Source organism: the organism of the source record quoted next, unplaced genomic scaffold (genome assembly GCF_019419815.1).
Source record: "Pyrus x bretschneideri cultivar Hongxiangsu unplaced genomic scaffold, Pyrus_bretschneideri_v1 Contig63, whole genome shotgun sequence".
Lineage (NCBI taxonomy): Eukaryota > Viridiplantae > Streptophyta > Magnoliopsida > Rosales > Rosaceae > Pyrus > Pyrus x bretschneideri.
This window is the reverse complement of record NW_025999802.1, coordinates 896,799-912,401: the sequence shown is the minus strand read 5'-3', so window position 1 is coordinate 912,401 and position 15,603 is coordinate 896,799. Positions and strand designations below refer to the sequence as shown.

The 15,603-nt window shown below is 37.7% G+C and overlaps 3 protein-coding genes and 1 pseudogene across 9 annotated transcripts; 2 read left to right on the top strand and 2 right to left on the bottom strand.

Moving 5' to 3' along the window:
- The first annotated feature begins 323 nt into the window (after positions 1-323).
- On the top strand, positions 324-3,445 carry LOC103958139 (zinc finger protein 4). Of its 7 annotated transcripts, none has more exons than XM_018650102.2 (3): positions 324-464; positions 712-799; positions 2,372-3,445. In XM_018650102.2, the coding sequence occupies exon 3, from the start codon at positions 2,481-2,483 to the stop codon at positions 3,243-3,245; it is 765 nt and encodes a 254-aa protein (XP_018505618.2). In that variant the 5' UTR covers positions 324-464; positions 712-799; positions 2,372-2,480; the 3' UTR covers positions 3,246-3,445. The 7 variants fall into 7 exon arrangements, with proteins under 7 accessions (XP_018505618.2, XP_048428829.1, XP_018505614.2 ...); XM_048572872.1 differs by having other exon boundaries at positions 2,364-3,445; XM_018650098.2 differs by having other exon boundaries at positions 670-799.
- Positions 3,446-7,091: 3,646 nt separating this feature from the next.
- LOC103958140 (protein OBERON 3) lies at positions 7,092-10,997 on the top strand. Its single transcript, XM_009370372.3, has 2 exons — positions 7,092-9,401; positions 10,244-10,997. The coding sequence occupies exons 1-2, from the start codon at positions 7,541-7,543 to the stop codon at positions 10,819-10,821; spliced, it is 2,439 nt and encodes an 812-aa protein (XP_009368647.2). The 5' UTR covers positions 7,092-7,540; the 3' UTR covers positions 10,822-10,997.
- A 1,315-nt stretch (positions 10,998-12,312) lies between these two features.
- LOC103958242 (probable ascorbate-specific transmembrane electron transporter 2) lies at positions 12,313-13,614 on the bottom strand. The gene is made up of 4 exons (XM_009370491.2): positions 13,355-13,614; positions 13,191-13,239; positions 12,812-13,011; positions 12,313-12,690 (listed from the first exon to the last, which is right to left on the bottom strand). Exons 1-4 carry the CDS (start codon positions 13,511-13,513, stop codon positions 12,427-12,429), a joined length of 672 nt encoding a protein of 223 aa, XP_009368766.1. The 5' UTR covers positions 13,514-13,614; the 3' UTR covers positions 12,313-12,426.
- Positions 13,615-14,157: 543 nt separating this feature from the next.
- LOC103958141 lies at positions 14,158-15,603 on the bottom strand (annotated as a pseudogene).

Sequence of the window (15,603 nt, the reverse complement as noted above, 5' to 3'; positions counted from 1 at the left end):
CTGTTGAGAATTTTAAAAATTCGTAAATCGTGTTTATTTATCGTACATTGTGCAATCTGTTTTTTTAAATATTATTTATATTATTTTTAAATAAAAATATTTAAAATAATTTCTAACATATAAAATAAATGAACACAATTTACAAATTCTCAAAACCTTCGCAAAAATATCCGGCACTCTATTTCCTTAACTGTACAACTTTTCTCTGTATCTGTCTTTCTCTTCCTTCCCTCATCTTATCCTCATTTATTTCTCTTTTAATTTCTTTTACCCACTACTATTCTGGTAAAAATCAAAATACACAATAAAAAACCCAGATGCCTGTTTTTAGTCCTTTCTTTGTGGTGGTGCTGGTGGTACTTCACTTGCACTTTCCCAAGTGACATGAACGCACAGGCAGTACCCATGTCCCTAACCCATAGCTGATGGCTAGCCTGCCTGCCTGCACCTTCAATACTATACAGGTATCAACTCTCTCTTTCTCTCTCTCTCTCTCTCTAGATTTGATTTTTATAGCAGCTTTTGTGTGCTTTTGAATTCTGTCAGTTTAGTCCAAGGTTGGTTGCTGCTCATAATTTAATCCGATTTCTTTTTATTGGCTTTTGACTGTTTAATCACTGCAATTCAACATACTACATGCTATCTTTTCTAAATTTCTAGTTTTGTTAGTATTTTTCCTCACAAGATTTTAAACTACTCTAATCTACGAAGAGGACGATTCGAACTTGGTGCAAGGGGAAGCATACTGGCCTAACCCCGCGTCTCCAATTTCATGTTGGTATTCAATTGTACATACCTGGTGAGTTCTGGTTGATTTTGTGCTTCTCATTTATTTTTTTGTATATATCCATCCAGTCCATGCTTTCTGGTTTTCTTTGTATTGTGATTTTCCTGGTGGCTTTTCTCTCTTCCCCAAAATAAAGAAAGGATTATGCTTTTTTCTGAAGTTGGACCTTTTGGTTTGGATGCATATTATTACAGGAAACTAAACTGTTTGTGGTAGATTACCAAAAGTGAAAGGTGACAAGCAATGATAACAAAATTCATATATGCTAACTAGTATTGTCATGTTGAAGAATTATGTATTATTGACAACTTGAAAGTATGGATGTCTCCTCGATCGGGGCTTTTGTAATGTATGGCCACACATGTTATACTCCAATGATGTGATTATCACTTACAATCACACTGAACAACAGCGATTGCGTTGTTAATTTGTTCTTGCTTTGCGTTTTAAGGTAACTTGTTGAAGCATATATCAACATATCGATTTCCTAATTTGTTGACTTTCCTCTTCCATTCTTAGTGATGCTCCTGGAGGTTTAGATTTTCATCATGTTCTCCAATTATTTGAACCTCTCGTCTTCAATACTTGGTGGATTGTTGTTCCGTCTTTCCATTTAAATGCCACTTAGAGATAACTAATAGCCGTTGGTTTACTGATTCCTCACTATAGCTTCAGACTACTTGGAGATAACTGATGATTCCCCCGCCTTTTAGAGGACGGATATCCTCTTTGACCAAAGAGACACAAAGGCACCCCAGAGCACAATTATTCTTTGTATAACTTCAGTGTGACAAATATGTTCTTGGACACCTTGTGCGTTTGAATCCCAATGCCTTCCAAGCTCCGTTCAGTTTCCAAAACCACGTATCTGTTTCCAAGTCATAATATATTACTTTTAGAGAATGTTCATACGTTCAGAGCTTGCAAAACCCCATATTCTATAGGAACTAGGAAGCTGTGTACTGTGTTTGATAAAATTGTTTTATGAGTTTCAGTTATGTAGTATGCAGATGGAACATTGTCGATCATATTTTTTATGTGAAAATGTTCAACTATCGAATTTCCTAGTTGCAGATACAATGGAATGTGTTTTGTATGTTAAAATGTTCTCAAGACTGTGATAATTAAGTTGATGATCGATTAATTGGTCTTTATTAGACGACATGAAATGTTTTCTTTTGTGTTTGACATGCATCCTGCTCCTTCCTTTTGAGCCGGTTACACGTGTGCCCTAAATGAGATACCAGCGCAGCTCCATTGACAATCACTCACGCTACGTGGCAAGTGGCTGTGAAAAGAGACATGATTTTGCCTGCATCATGTTCTCGGAACGGTCACGATTGTGGAGGTGGGGAATCGACGGTGGAGATCGAAGGGGTTTCAATTATTTGGTGGTTCCATAATTTCCATTTGGTTTCTCTCATTTAGGGCACACGTGTAACCGGCTCGAAAGGAAGGAGCTCGAGTCCTCAATTTCTAACATCATTGATCCTCCATTTCAAATTCTGTCGCTATGAAATAGAGGAGAAGAAAGAATCCCACTTTGTCATGGAAAATGACTCATTTTGGCATTCAGGATTGCAGGTGAAGGGCAAGCTAACAACGACACTCTAAGAAAAGTTTATTGAACTCTTCGTGTGACTACGCTCATATAGAAGAAACGAAGTCCTTGACTTCATTGTCCTGCTGAAACATGTTAACACAAAACTTGAACTTGGAATTTGAAAATGATTCAGAAGTCACGGGCCAAGTAACTTCGAGCATACCTCTGCAAGAAGAATCTCCTGACCCCTCTAAGGACAGCACAACCACTTCTTCGTGCCTCACAAATCAGAACCATCAACAACAAGATCCCGGACCTGTTTCCCTTGACTTGACACTCCAGTTTAGCTCAGGCGACACTGAATTGAAGGGCACGGGGGAGACTAGCAGTGAAGCAGTTGCACCCCCTACTTCAGAAGGAACAATCCCAAGGGTATTCTCATGCAACTACTGTAAGCGTAAGTTCTATAGCTCACAGGCACTCGGTGGCCATCAGAATGCTCATAAGAGGGAGAGGACAATGGCCAAGCGTGCTATGCGTATGGGAATGTTTCCAGATAGGTATACTAGCTTGGCATCTCTCCCCTTACATGGTTCTGCCGCTTCAGCGTTCCGGTCTCTTGGTATCCAAGCTCATTCTGCAGTGCACCAAAACACAATGATAACATCAGATCATCAGAGGTTCCCTGTCCCCGACACAAGAGGCGTAGCAAGGTTTCATCAGGGCTATATTGGAGTGCCGATGTTCATGGACGAGGATGATGTGGGCATGTTTTGGCCCGGGAGTTTCCGACAGGTGGGTGAGGAAGCTGGAGGTCATCAATTAGCCCAAAATCCAAATATGAATACAGGAACAAGCATGGAACCAAGAAATAGTACAAGTTCGTCTTCACCCGATCTATCTCTAAAGCTTTGAGATTTTTGTTACTTCTGTTTAATTAGAGGTATGTTTCCTATTAATTAAGCATGCATGCTGCCATTAATCGAATAGTATTAATATTAGTTTTGTACAGTGAGATATGCCATTTGTAACGGCGGCAGAGATTTATAAATTGTTTTAAGGCTGTATTTGTTTCTTAACTTCATAATTAAGGATGTTTTTATTCTTTTTCTTCACTTAAATTATTACAAGAAGGGTCAACAACCCCCTCAGATGCATAGGTAAATGCTCTTGACAATTTGAGCTATAAGTATCATGCAACGCTCAATATAATTTGACAAGAAATTAAGTTTTTGTTGAATTGTTCCCAATGGTAGAGATAAGGTGGGGTCATCGGGTTCAAATGACCCCAAGAGCTACGCTTTTTAATCTTAATCTCAACGTTCAATCTTTGCAATATTTTTTATTTTTTTTAACAAATGATATTATCTATACTATAAGGTGTGGGAGTGAGTTAAGCCTCATAATAAGCTATCAATAATATGTTCAAATTTATCTTTAACGAAAATCTAACATAAGATTTTTTACTTACAAATAAAAAAAAATATCACTACAACATAATACTAAGTGACCGATCTCAATATTCAATCTTGGATATAAGGTGTGAAGTGAATATTAATGTCAAATGATTAATTTTTGTTTTTGGACAAAATAAAAACAGAAAACGAAAGGGTCTAGAAAGCCGCAGCCGCGCAAGTCAATACCGTGTTGACTTTGTCCCTCTCCCCCTCCCTCCCTCATGCATGCAACTTGGCCAAACAATCAATATAACGTATCCTTCCTTCCAGTACTCCTTCACTCACTTTTATCTAGGCTCAAACCATTCACTTTCTTTCAGATTGCACAATATGGATATTTGCTTTTCAAAAAAAATTTAGGATGATTCGGAGTATAAGATATTATATGTATTTTGATCATTCGTTTTTGTATTTTTATATAAAAATTTAACAGTTAAAACACTTAGAGTATCTCATTTTTCAAAGTAGCATACAAAATTCTGTTATTTTTAGGACAACAAAATATGAAAATTCTACCGTTAATTAATTACGTGAATTAATGTTTGAATATTATATATATATATAGAGAGAGAGAGAGAGAGAGAGAGAGAGAGAGAGAGGATATTAAGAATGGCAAAAACGAAACAATGCCTCAAATACATGTCAAGATAAAAATAGTTAGCTACTTAAGCTACAAGTCATTCCTCAAGTTTAATATTTCTTCTCTTTAAAAAAACAAAGTTATAATCATTTCATTCAAAGTTAATGGCTAGACATGAGGTAATGGGATTGCCGGACGCGTTTTACCTGTTCGACGTCGTTTTCGTGTCTAGACCAAAAGCAACCCACGTTACATGGTTTACACCGCTAATTACCAAATTAACCAAACCACTAATTGCTGTAAGATTCCCATGGCCCATGTGATTAATTAATTAAGATATCATGACTTTCTTTGCGAACAATGAATCAGTACTAAGATGATGTATTCATGTCCTACAATTAACAGTTAATTAATCATGTCTTGCCCGTCCTTAATATTTATTAATCACTTATCTGCGTGGCAATCGTAATCATCAAGTAATTGTTAAAGCGCACACTTGAATTTTTGAATCCCTCCCACCCTCTTCCTAGTAACTTACATCAACAAACTCATGCAAAAAATAAGAAAAAACATCTGATTAATCATTTTTTATCACTGAACAATGTGTAAGAATTCACCGGCGGTGGTGAATAACACAGTTCGAATATAATCCTACAAAAACAGTATTTGTTGGTGTCAAAAGTAAAAGAACAGTGGATGACCAAATCCATTACATATGTTGGATTAGCAAGAGAGGAGAATGGTCGACTGAGTCAACAGATCGACCAAGTCTAACTTTGTTGCCTCTTGGACACGGCATGCATATGATGTTGTTGGTCAGCTGCAATAAACTGTTAACTGGATAACAGCAACGTTTAAAAGAAACAAAATGTCAACTTTTCTTGCACATATTCAATTCAAATAAACTAAAACTTTTTATCATTTTCATAACTCTAAACCTGAAAAAAAAATATGGATAATGAGCACTTCAGTATTAGATTGCACGAGTTGGGATACACTCCGGATCTCACGGTCCGGAGCTTAAGATCAAGAAATTCAGACCGTTCAAGAGAGGGGGATTCGGGCCCTTATTTTATGTGAGGTGGACTAATGAAATTGGTTAATGACAACCGTTAGATTTAATTTGAAAGGTCTAAATTTCTTGATCATTGGATTCAGAACAATGATCCGGAGAGAATCTCAACTCCTTCAACACTAGAGTATTAGACTGTTTGGGTTTCTCATGCCAGCTTGCTAGTAGCTACTGCTAAACAAATTGAAAACTTTTTATCGGTGAAGTTTCTGCAAATTCAACTCATATTTTTGGCATTAAACTACGATAAACTAGCGTGTATACTGGTTATTCTTTTTTAGGACGATATGATATTTACGAAAGTTGTCCCGATTAATTATATATTACATTCATTACAACAATATTGTCTTTGGTTGCCAACATGTGTCGACGCCACTAAAAAAAATTTTAAAAATCACAATATACACCATTTCTTATGCACGGATGCTAAACGTATGTGTCTATATTCAATGCCCATGAAAGCGATGCAACTGTGCCAAAAATATGCCACTAAATAAAAGGCTAATTGGTTATCATACACAAAGACGATTATGTTAATAGATAGTTCAGATAACACTTTAAACATAAAACTTCAACGTATGTCACTTAGTTTATAATCAAAGGTCATATAAAATGGAAGTCTTTAAGGATAATAGTTTGTTCCTTCATATAAAACAAAAAGGATTATGTGCTTTGGTTAATATTCTTTGAATTCGAGAAGTTCACCAATATACCAAAATCATGTTGTTGACTACCTTCTGGATAGGCTTATAAAATTTCATGCGATTGTGTGACACATTTTATAATTCCATCTCCAAGTCAAAAGAATAATTCTTGCAATCTTTTTGAGCAAAGTTGTTTTCCGATTTGACAGAAGCCATATTCTTGATTAGTGACTAGAATATATAGTTCTCCAACTGACTTTGAGATTAATTAACACACGATGAAGCACCTAATTTTTGTTAATCTCAATCATTAATGTGATTAATCACCCCAAAACGGGGGATATATTTTGATTTGATGCATTTAATTTGTCTCAGAATATTGCCATAAAATAGTCCATGACAGCTAAACTTGATTTCATTTGACCAATAACATCTTAGCTCCGAATTCAGGTAGCAATTAAGCTACATTATTAATGTCCCCAAATTTTCAGAAAGTCCATGACATTTTCCTTATTGCACACTTCCCTTTCGATGAAAAATGGCAATTGAGGTAAGTTGATATTGTCAGTGTACTTTGTAACAACATTTATATAATGGAGGGTATATAACTCATCGTTTCCGAGAGCCATAATTTTATAAATAAAGAAAAATATTATTAGACCGTGATACTATTTTAAAAGTTAATTTATTAACAGTGTCCTTAATTCATTATAACATTTACATGAATATTTCTTGAACTTGTGACCCTTTACCAGGAAGGAAAGGAGAAAACCTTCAAAGTGTATAATATTCAAGGGGTACTCCATGTATCATAATATAAGAATAAGAATACAAAAATCTAAATTATCTATACTTATATTATGACATATGAAGTACCGTTTGAATATCCGCCGCTAGAAAATACTAGCTAAAATTTGACTCATAATTGAAAGCAATTAAGCACCTTTTTAAGGATGTTGAACGTTAATTATGCTCTAATTAAATGTTAATTCATATTTTTCTCCAAAAATACAAAAAGTCGTCCCCTTCCTGCAGCACCACCCCCGGACTCCAGTCAAGGTATTTACCAAGAAAAAGATGACTCAAAGCATTGCATAGAGTAATTCCACCAAATTCAGATGGCCAGTTCGGTAATTTCAGATCAAGGCCAGAAAAACGTATCGCCGTTTTGCGGTGAAAACGCTTGAAAAATCCAGCCGCTAGGGCGCCTCCCGTTGCAGATTTACGGATACTGAGATTTCAGTAATGGTGTGCTGAAGGAATCAGTTGACAAACACACCCCCAGATTCTTTACTAATTTCCAAACAGCCCCTGTAGACCTTTTCCTCTCTGTTTCTCTTTCACTTCGTCTTCACAGACACACTTTCTATATCTCTCTCTCTTACCTGGTAAGTCCTCTCACTCTCTCCCTCTCTCCCTCTCTCCTTCTCTTTGTGAATAAGGCCGTATTTGGTGACATGGATCGAGCGAATGGGAATCTTGCCACCGACGAGGCGTCTCAGAGCAAGGTCACTCGCCATATCTCCAAGCAAAACAAACACAACCCAGAAGATAAAATGGGATTCTCCGAAAAGGGGTTCGGGTTTCTCAGAGACTCAGACATGGGTTCTGATGGGTTCCAATCAAAACCCTCAAAGACTGGAAATTTAAGTTCCCAGGAGCTGACTCTCAGCTACCTCTGCGACAGTTCCAAACTGGGTTTTCTCGAGAAGGAGTTCGCCGGCGCAAATTTGCTGACTTCGTTGGAGAAAGAGAGTTTCAAAGGCAAAGAAGCCATGGTTTCGGAGAATTCTAACAAATGGGTAGAGAGAGATTTCCTTAATTTGAACGAAACCAGGTTGAATTGCTCGAAGAGAGAGCTTGCTGAGGAAGCGGAGAGAGAAAGCAGGGACGACAAGAAGCCAAAGCTCGAGACTTTGAATCTCTCTCTAGCCTTGCCGGAGGTATCTTTCTCTCTCACCGCCTCAAACGCCTTGCAGAATGGCGATCCTCCGGCGATGCCGCGGCCGAGCAGAAGCATACAGTCGTTGGCGCCGTCTGCTAACAACACACAGACAACTTGCTCCAATGATTTCACAGCAGCTTCATTGTCGTACTCTTACTCCCACCCATTTTCCCACAACCCCAGTTGCTCGCTTACCCGAAATTCGACGGATTTCGAGTCTTCTGTTGGGAAAGATGATCAAATTTGGAACTGTGGGGAGGGCACTAATGGGTCTGTTCATAGCAGGTTTAAGCCGATTGGAGATGGAGTTGGTTTGTCGAATCACGGGGGCGGGATTTTGTCAATGATGCTGGGTAATCGTAAGGATTCTTGTAATAATAACAGTGTTTATAGGACAACTAGCTCTGATAACCTTTCCTTTTTTCCATCTGAATTGCCTGCTAAGCCGACAATCGATACCCTTTCTGGGGATTCTAGAGGGAGAGGTTCTGAAAGTTTGAGAGGATTGGAGGGTATGGATGGTGGGAGAGCCAGGAAACTTTCTAGACCGGAGAGAATTCTTCGCGAAATTGTTTCGGAATCTGCTACTGTCATGGCTCAGACAATTCAAGAACTTCCTGAGGAAATGCTCTTATCAACTAAGGAATACTTGAAGAATCTGATATCCACGCCGGAGAAGAAGGAAGAATTGGTGAGCCTTCAAAACCGGCTTCAGAGAAGGTCTGATCTTACAAAGGAGAATCTTTCTAAATGTCAGAAGGATCAATTGGAGATGTTGGTTGCTGTGAAAATGGGACTCGGGAACTTTGTATCTGGGAAAAACCGCCTTCCAGCAACTGAGCTGGTGGAGATTTTCTCGTTTATGAGGTGTAAGAATGTGAATTGCAAGAGCTTATTGCCTGTTGATGATTGTGACTGCAAAATTTGCTCTGCCAATAAGGGGTTTTGTAGTTCCTGTATGTGTCCTGTGTGTTTGAATTTCGACTGTGCCAATAATACTTGTGGTTGGGTTGGCTGTGATGTTTGTTCGCATTGGTGTCATGCTGCTTGTGGTATTCAGAGGAACCTCATCAAACCAGGTCCTAGCTTGAAAGGTCCCTCTGGGACAACTGAGATGCAATTTCATTGCATAGGATGCGGCCATGCTTCAGAAATGTTTGGTTTTGTTAAGGATGTGTTTCTGTGCTGTGCAAAAGACTGGGGACTAGAGACCCTTATCAAGGAGCTTGACTGTGTTAAGAAGATTTTTAGGAGAAGTGATGATTTTATAGGCCGGGAACTGCATATTAAGGCTGAGGAGATCATCTCCAAGCTTGGAAGCCAATTGATGTCTCCATCAGACGCCTGCAGTTTCATTATTCAGTTCTTTAACTGTAAGTCACCCTCTTCGGTTTTCTATTTCAACTTGTATGTTATTCTGTTACGTTCAATTTGTTTGTCTTCTGCTAGTCCCGTTGCGGAGTATGAACTGCTTATGCATCAGTGTGGCTTATTCCTTGCATGTTAAGAATGATCTTATAACTATTGTGACAAAAAACATACTAAATAGATGTAAACGAAAAATTCTACGAATTGCCATTTGGTCAGCTACTATTTATGGGACAAATGTTGGGCATTAATGTAAAACAAGGGCAATGTATTGATGTACCAAAGTGGAATGTTAAGGTAGATGATAAAGAGTGTCTTGGAGAAAACGTAACTAGCAATCTTTGTATTAGAAACACCACACAACCTTTTATTTCTTCACATGTTGAATATAAAACCATAGAGATGATAATTCTATATAATCTTCAGCTCGCCGTATTCTACTGTAGCAAATGTTACTTTATCAAATTAGAAAACAATTACTGAAGGAACTTGATTGGGTAGAATTCTATGCACGTATTGGAGGCTAGCGTAATATGAACTATGTCAAATAGAATACTCTGAGTTGATTACTTGAGGCTTGTGACTGGCTGTCTGCATAGCTACAGTGAGGATCATATGCCTGTGGCTGTTAAAAACCATTTTAATCTCTACAGCTTACTTTTTTGTTGTGTTGGCCTATTTTCTTCTTTCCTTTTCATTTCACTTTTGATTTGAATGTCCTCGATGCAGCTTGAGTTGAAATGTTTGCTTATATACTCATTCTAAATGTTTCTTCCTCGACTTAGATATATGTGTTATTCAGTATCTGTTCATGCCTAAATCTGGATTTGCTTTTCCTTTTAAATAGATACAGATGGAGTGTCAGAATATCCTGCTTCTACCTTATCCACAAAAGAGTTGGCTGCTTCTCAAGCCGGCCTGAGAAAAGATTCGACCCCTTTTTCACAATCTGTTTCTGTACCTCCGAAATATGCTGTTTACAACACAAGTTCTAGTATGCAATGTGATTCACTGTCTAATGATACCCGTCAGAACCCCCTCAAATCGTCCCATATAAGCAATGAGGATGAGTTCCAGTTTGGAACATTTCCAAAAATAGACGGGTTTGAGAGCTTGGAAAGCATAGTGAGGATAAAGGAAGCGGAAGCTAGAATGTTCCAGAGCAAGGCTGATGAAGCTCGGAGAGAGGCAGAAGGGTACCATCAGATGATACAGACGAAGACAGAGAAGCTGGAGGAAGAGTACGCCGGAAAGTTTTCCAAATTCTGTCTGAAAGAGACGGAGGAAAAGCGAAGGAAGAAACTGGAGGAGCTGAAAATTTTGGAAAGTTCACATTGCGATTACTACAACATGAAAACTAGAATGCAAGCTGAGATTGCTGGCTTGTTGGAGAGAATGGAAGCAACAAAGCAGCAACGGGCCTAGTTTCTGTATTTAATTCTTTTTTAACAATGGTGCTGACTGTGTTAAGTATATTGATGAGTGTTATTCAGTTTTGGATTCTGCTTGTTATTTTAATCAAAGTGAAAGATTGTCTCGCAGTTGTGGAATTCAAACTTTATTCTTCAATTGATTATATAGCTAGTGCTGGCATCATTCCATCTGCATATGCTCTACCTGGATAACGAGAGATTTTCCAGTGTGCTAGGAACACAGTTTGGTATATCAAGTGTCATATTACAAGTTAGTTTATGACATGTAGTGTACGGGCCGCGTTTCCAGCACACTAAAAAATTTCAACTGGATAACAGTGGTTGAGCAGAGCAACGCTGCACACGGCCTCCCTCTACCTCTTTGCCATAGCAACGAGAGATTCTTGTGTCCGTCTGGAGGAAGATTGTCTTTCGTATGCTCATACACACAATTAAGTGAGACCTTCTGCATTGTAGTCCATTACAAAATTTCACGTGTGGCCGTACGAACGAGGTTGTCCACTGGTGAACACAAGAATTTCTCCATAACGACAAAAAAAAAAAAAATATATATATATATATATATATTATAGCGCTCAACGGTGGCACATTACATAGCACCTATGTGTGCACAACCTTATATAAACAATGCAAGGACATATCTTCTAGTGCAAGGCATTGTATAGAGCCTTTGTTTTCTAATGCAAAGATTTGCTCCATCTTATTCAAAAACACCTGAATCACCGCTATTTTTTACACAAAATATCCTATTTTGCATCACAACCGCCTATTTTTTTACACAAAAACTTCCCACTTTGTATCAAAACCGGTCACCAAATCACTCAGTTTCAGCCGCTTGATCAAATCACACGGTGAGAAAAAAGTCTGTATGCAAACTCCGCTTGCGCCAAGAAAAACTGCATTGGTGCCACCACTTCCACCATTGTTAAAACTAATAATGTTGTGGGTTCAGAAACACCATCATTACTTAGTGATTTCAGGTTTTGTTTTTATATTGGAAGCAGATTCAAACACAGATCTCGAATATAAAAGCAAATATTGGTGATCACTTAAATTACAAGCATCTTACTTTGCGATTGTAGATTTGCAAAATATAACATATACACATGTTGAAAAGAATGAGAAACTTATGCTAAAAGTAAAATGGTACTGATCTACTTTCAATTTTTTTTAATAAATCGTCTATACTTTTACGATGTAAAGTAAGATGAGAATAATCTTTCTTGAATGTTCATTGCTTTATTAATTTAAGTATACAAATAGGCTATCCATCTGGCTTAACAAATTTTTATGAATGTGGAAATGAACTAATATTTAAGAGCTCATTTAGAAGTACTTTTAAGAGCTCGTTTAGAAGTTATTTTAGCCTTATGAACTAATATTTAAGAGCTCGTTTAGAAGTACTTTTAAGAGCTCGTTTAGAAGTTATTTTAAAAGCATTTCCAACGAGCCCTAAGACTACTATTCACTGTTATTTTCCACTTCTTAGCGTAAATATAACGTTGTATAAAAATAACACAACAAAACTAATTCGTCTCAAAACAACATATTGACAAGAGAAAATACTCAGGTAAAGATGAAGAATTGGTATGATCAATTAGTAAGACCCAGGGAGGAGGACGGTGAGGCTGACGGTGGCTGCAAAGAGAAAGAGCAAAAGGCCAATGAAGTTGACTATAAGTACTTGTTCATTCATTTTTATTACGCCCAAGAAAAAGAACCTCTCCAGCAACCCCGTCTCAGCCGTGCACACTGCTAGAAGAAATATCACCATCCCGAAAAATGTGTGCCATGGCATAAAATTTCCCCTCGACGACTTGTCGCCACCCGGAAACACATACAGAACGAAGCCAAACAAATACTGGAAAACAAGCAACAATATAAGTGTATGATCATTTAGTTAAGAGGCACTTCTCCCTCAAAAGTGGCATGACACCATAAGGTGTTGACATATTTTAAGTATCATAAGGTGTCGGTATTACCTGAAGACCAAATAATGAGATGGTGATTATGCCGAGCCAGGAATGTAAAGTAAGAAAATGTTGAACTCCGGATTCGTGATCAAACTTGATGGCACAGTAAAGCCCAAAAATTATAGCCACCAGAGCTAGAAGATGCAATATCAGGTGCGCCCCTTTTTGCGTGTTCCTTTCCCCTTGGACTGTCTTGTATGCCATGATTGCTGCACCAATCAATTGCTACCCCATCAGATCAGTCCTTAATATTCTAGGGATGTTTAGCAATGTTTTTTTATATAAACGATAGTCTAGTTTAAACTAATATGAACTGCGAAGAGGGCACATTTGTGCTAGCAAGGTTATAGACACATTTTTTTGACCTAGTGAGCTCCAATATGATTACCTTCTCCACCGATCAATATAAACCCAACCACCATTAGAAACGTATGAACCTGTGAAAGATGAGAGGAAGAATATGATGAGATGAAGGATATGATCATATAAACTTCACTTATGATATGAACATATAGTATACGTATGCAAGATTTAAAAATTTACGAAACGTACATTTATAATTTTCTCTTTGATGAGGGTTTCGAGAGCGAAGCCACCGCGGAACTTTAGGATCCAAACAAGAACCAGGATTGTTATGGCTATAGCTAGCAAATGCCCAAATATTGTAGCTGGGATTGCTGATATTTGGTAGCTACGACTCTTAGCTGCCATTGTTGTAACGTGTGAGCGTAATCCTCTCAAGAGCTACAAGCTTTACTATGACTGTATTTAAATCACAAGAGAAACGGTGTCGACGAGAAAAGCATGGAAGTTTGGATGAAATCAAAGTAAAGATTTAGAATTTTATTTGCCCAAACTAAACAATGTTTGGAATATGGAAGGATCGATGCCGCCAAGCATTTGGAATATGGAAAACCGTCTAGCCGGCTGATCTTTTTAGGTGGCCAGGCCAAAAGCTTCGACTATGTCTGTTTTGCATTCTGTTTCTGTGTGTCACGTACGGCTAAATTAAGTCGTCGTCAATCACATTTACAAAGCACCCCAATCAAGCAGGTACATTTTCTAGGTATACGGTCTCTAAGTTGAATAAACTTTTATAAAAATTATCTTTAGAATATGATTAAGAAAATAAATGATTCTAATCATGATGTTTGTACGATAAAATCATATCACATCATCATTGAAGATACAGACTATTAGGGGGTGATGCTCTAAGTAAATTGTGTTAGAAAAGATTCCAGTTATTAGGGACTGATACAATTTACAAACTTAACCGATTAAGGAATCAACACATTACCTGATCATTAATAGAAAAATAATTGAATTCATATCATAATGAATATATTGGTCTTACACATGAACCCTCGAATACATAAATTCGCTCAAATTAATCACACCAAAAGAAAAAAGGATTATACATATGAAATAATTAACATTATATATAACACCAAACCAATGTCTTCAACTGAATAATCCAGCTGAAAAAAAAAAGGATTGAAATTAAATTAAGAAACTATATATCACACATAACGGGCAAGAGCGACAGAGAGATCGACGAAGATGCCAAACAGGAGGATTGATAGTCCAGTGAAATTGATCAAGTGTGATTCCCTGCGACCCAGCACATTCGAAATTCTAAGGAATGTGAATTTCTCCATCAGACCAGCTAGGGCAGCACAGATCGACTAGTACAGCAGTGCCCTACCTATACTCATATGCCATGGAACTCTTCTGAGCCTCGACGACTCTGACATACCTCTTGAAAACAAGAACGTAGCAGCTCCAAACAGCCACTGCATGCCAAATCAAACCATGCATACATGCTTAATTAAGTAATTAAGGAACAATATATTTACTTTAATTAACTAATTAATGAAGTTATCGTTATCACTTATACGTACGTACCTGCAAACCGTACAAGATAAAGGTGGTCAAGCCAATCCATGAATGCAGGGAATACATGTCATTTATCTATGTCCCTCATGTCATGGTATCTGAAAGTAGCGCAGATCCCAAATATCCCGGAACATGGAGCTACCAGATGTAAGAGGGCGTGAACGTACTTCTGCACATTGTGTCTCGACATTACGGTCTTGTATGCCATCATCGCTGGTGTATCAAATACATGCAATAATATTTCGTTCAGATACTAGTAGTTAAGCATAAGAAATTAAACCGTAGTACCCTAATATGTACGTACCTTCACCAGCAAAGAAAATAAATCCGAAGAACATAAGAAACGGATGAACCTGCCAAATTGAGGAAACGACTCTAACTTTAACTTGAGCCACTATTAAGCAAGCAAATGGTACTGGCTGGGTATGTGATGGTTTAATGATCACTTACATTGAAAACTCGATCTGAATTATCAGAATCATAGTCGATGCCACCACGGTAATGCAGGAGCCAAACAAGCAAGAGTATGAGTGCTAAGATGCCAAACAAGTGTGCACCTACTGTCAACCTAGAGGCTGATCGTTCGTACCTATAGTTTATAGTAGTTTGCATTGCAATTAAGTGATCAAAGGACAGATGACGGTGAAGTTAATTAATATTGGGAATTAAGGATGAGTGTTGATGGATTAATATCTTCTACTTCGTTCCTTTAATTTTGATGTGCGAGTGTTAAGCTAAAGAGGTTGTGATTAAAAATGCATGCATTGTTCTTGGGATTGCTTGCTGTGTTGGTTTTGGGAATCTCTCCTGGGGAAACTTTGAACTTTAGCTAAGCATCAGACTCTCATTTTTCTACTAAGGTATTTATTCTGCCCAATTATTATAAGAAAAAGGAAAACCAAAGC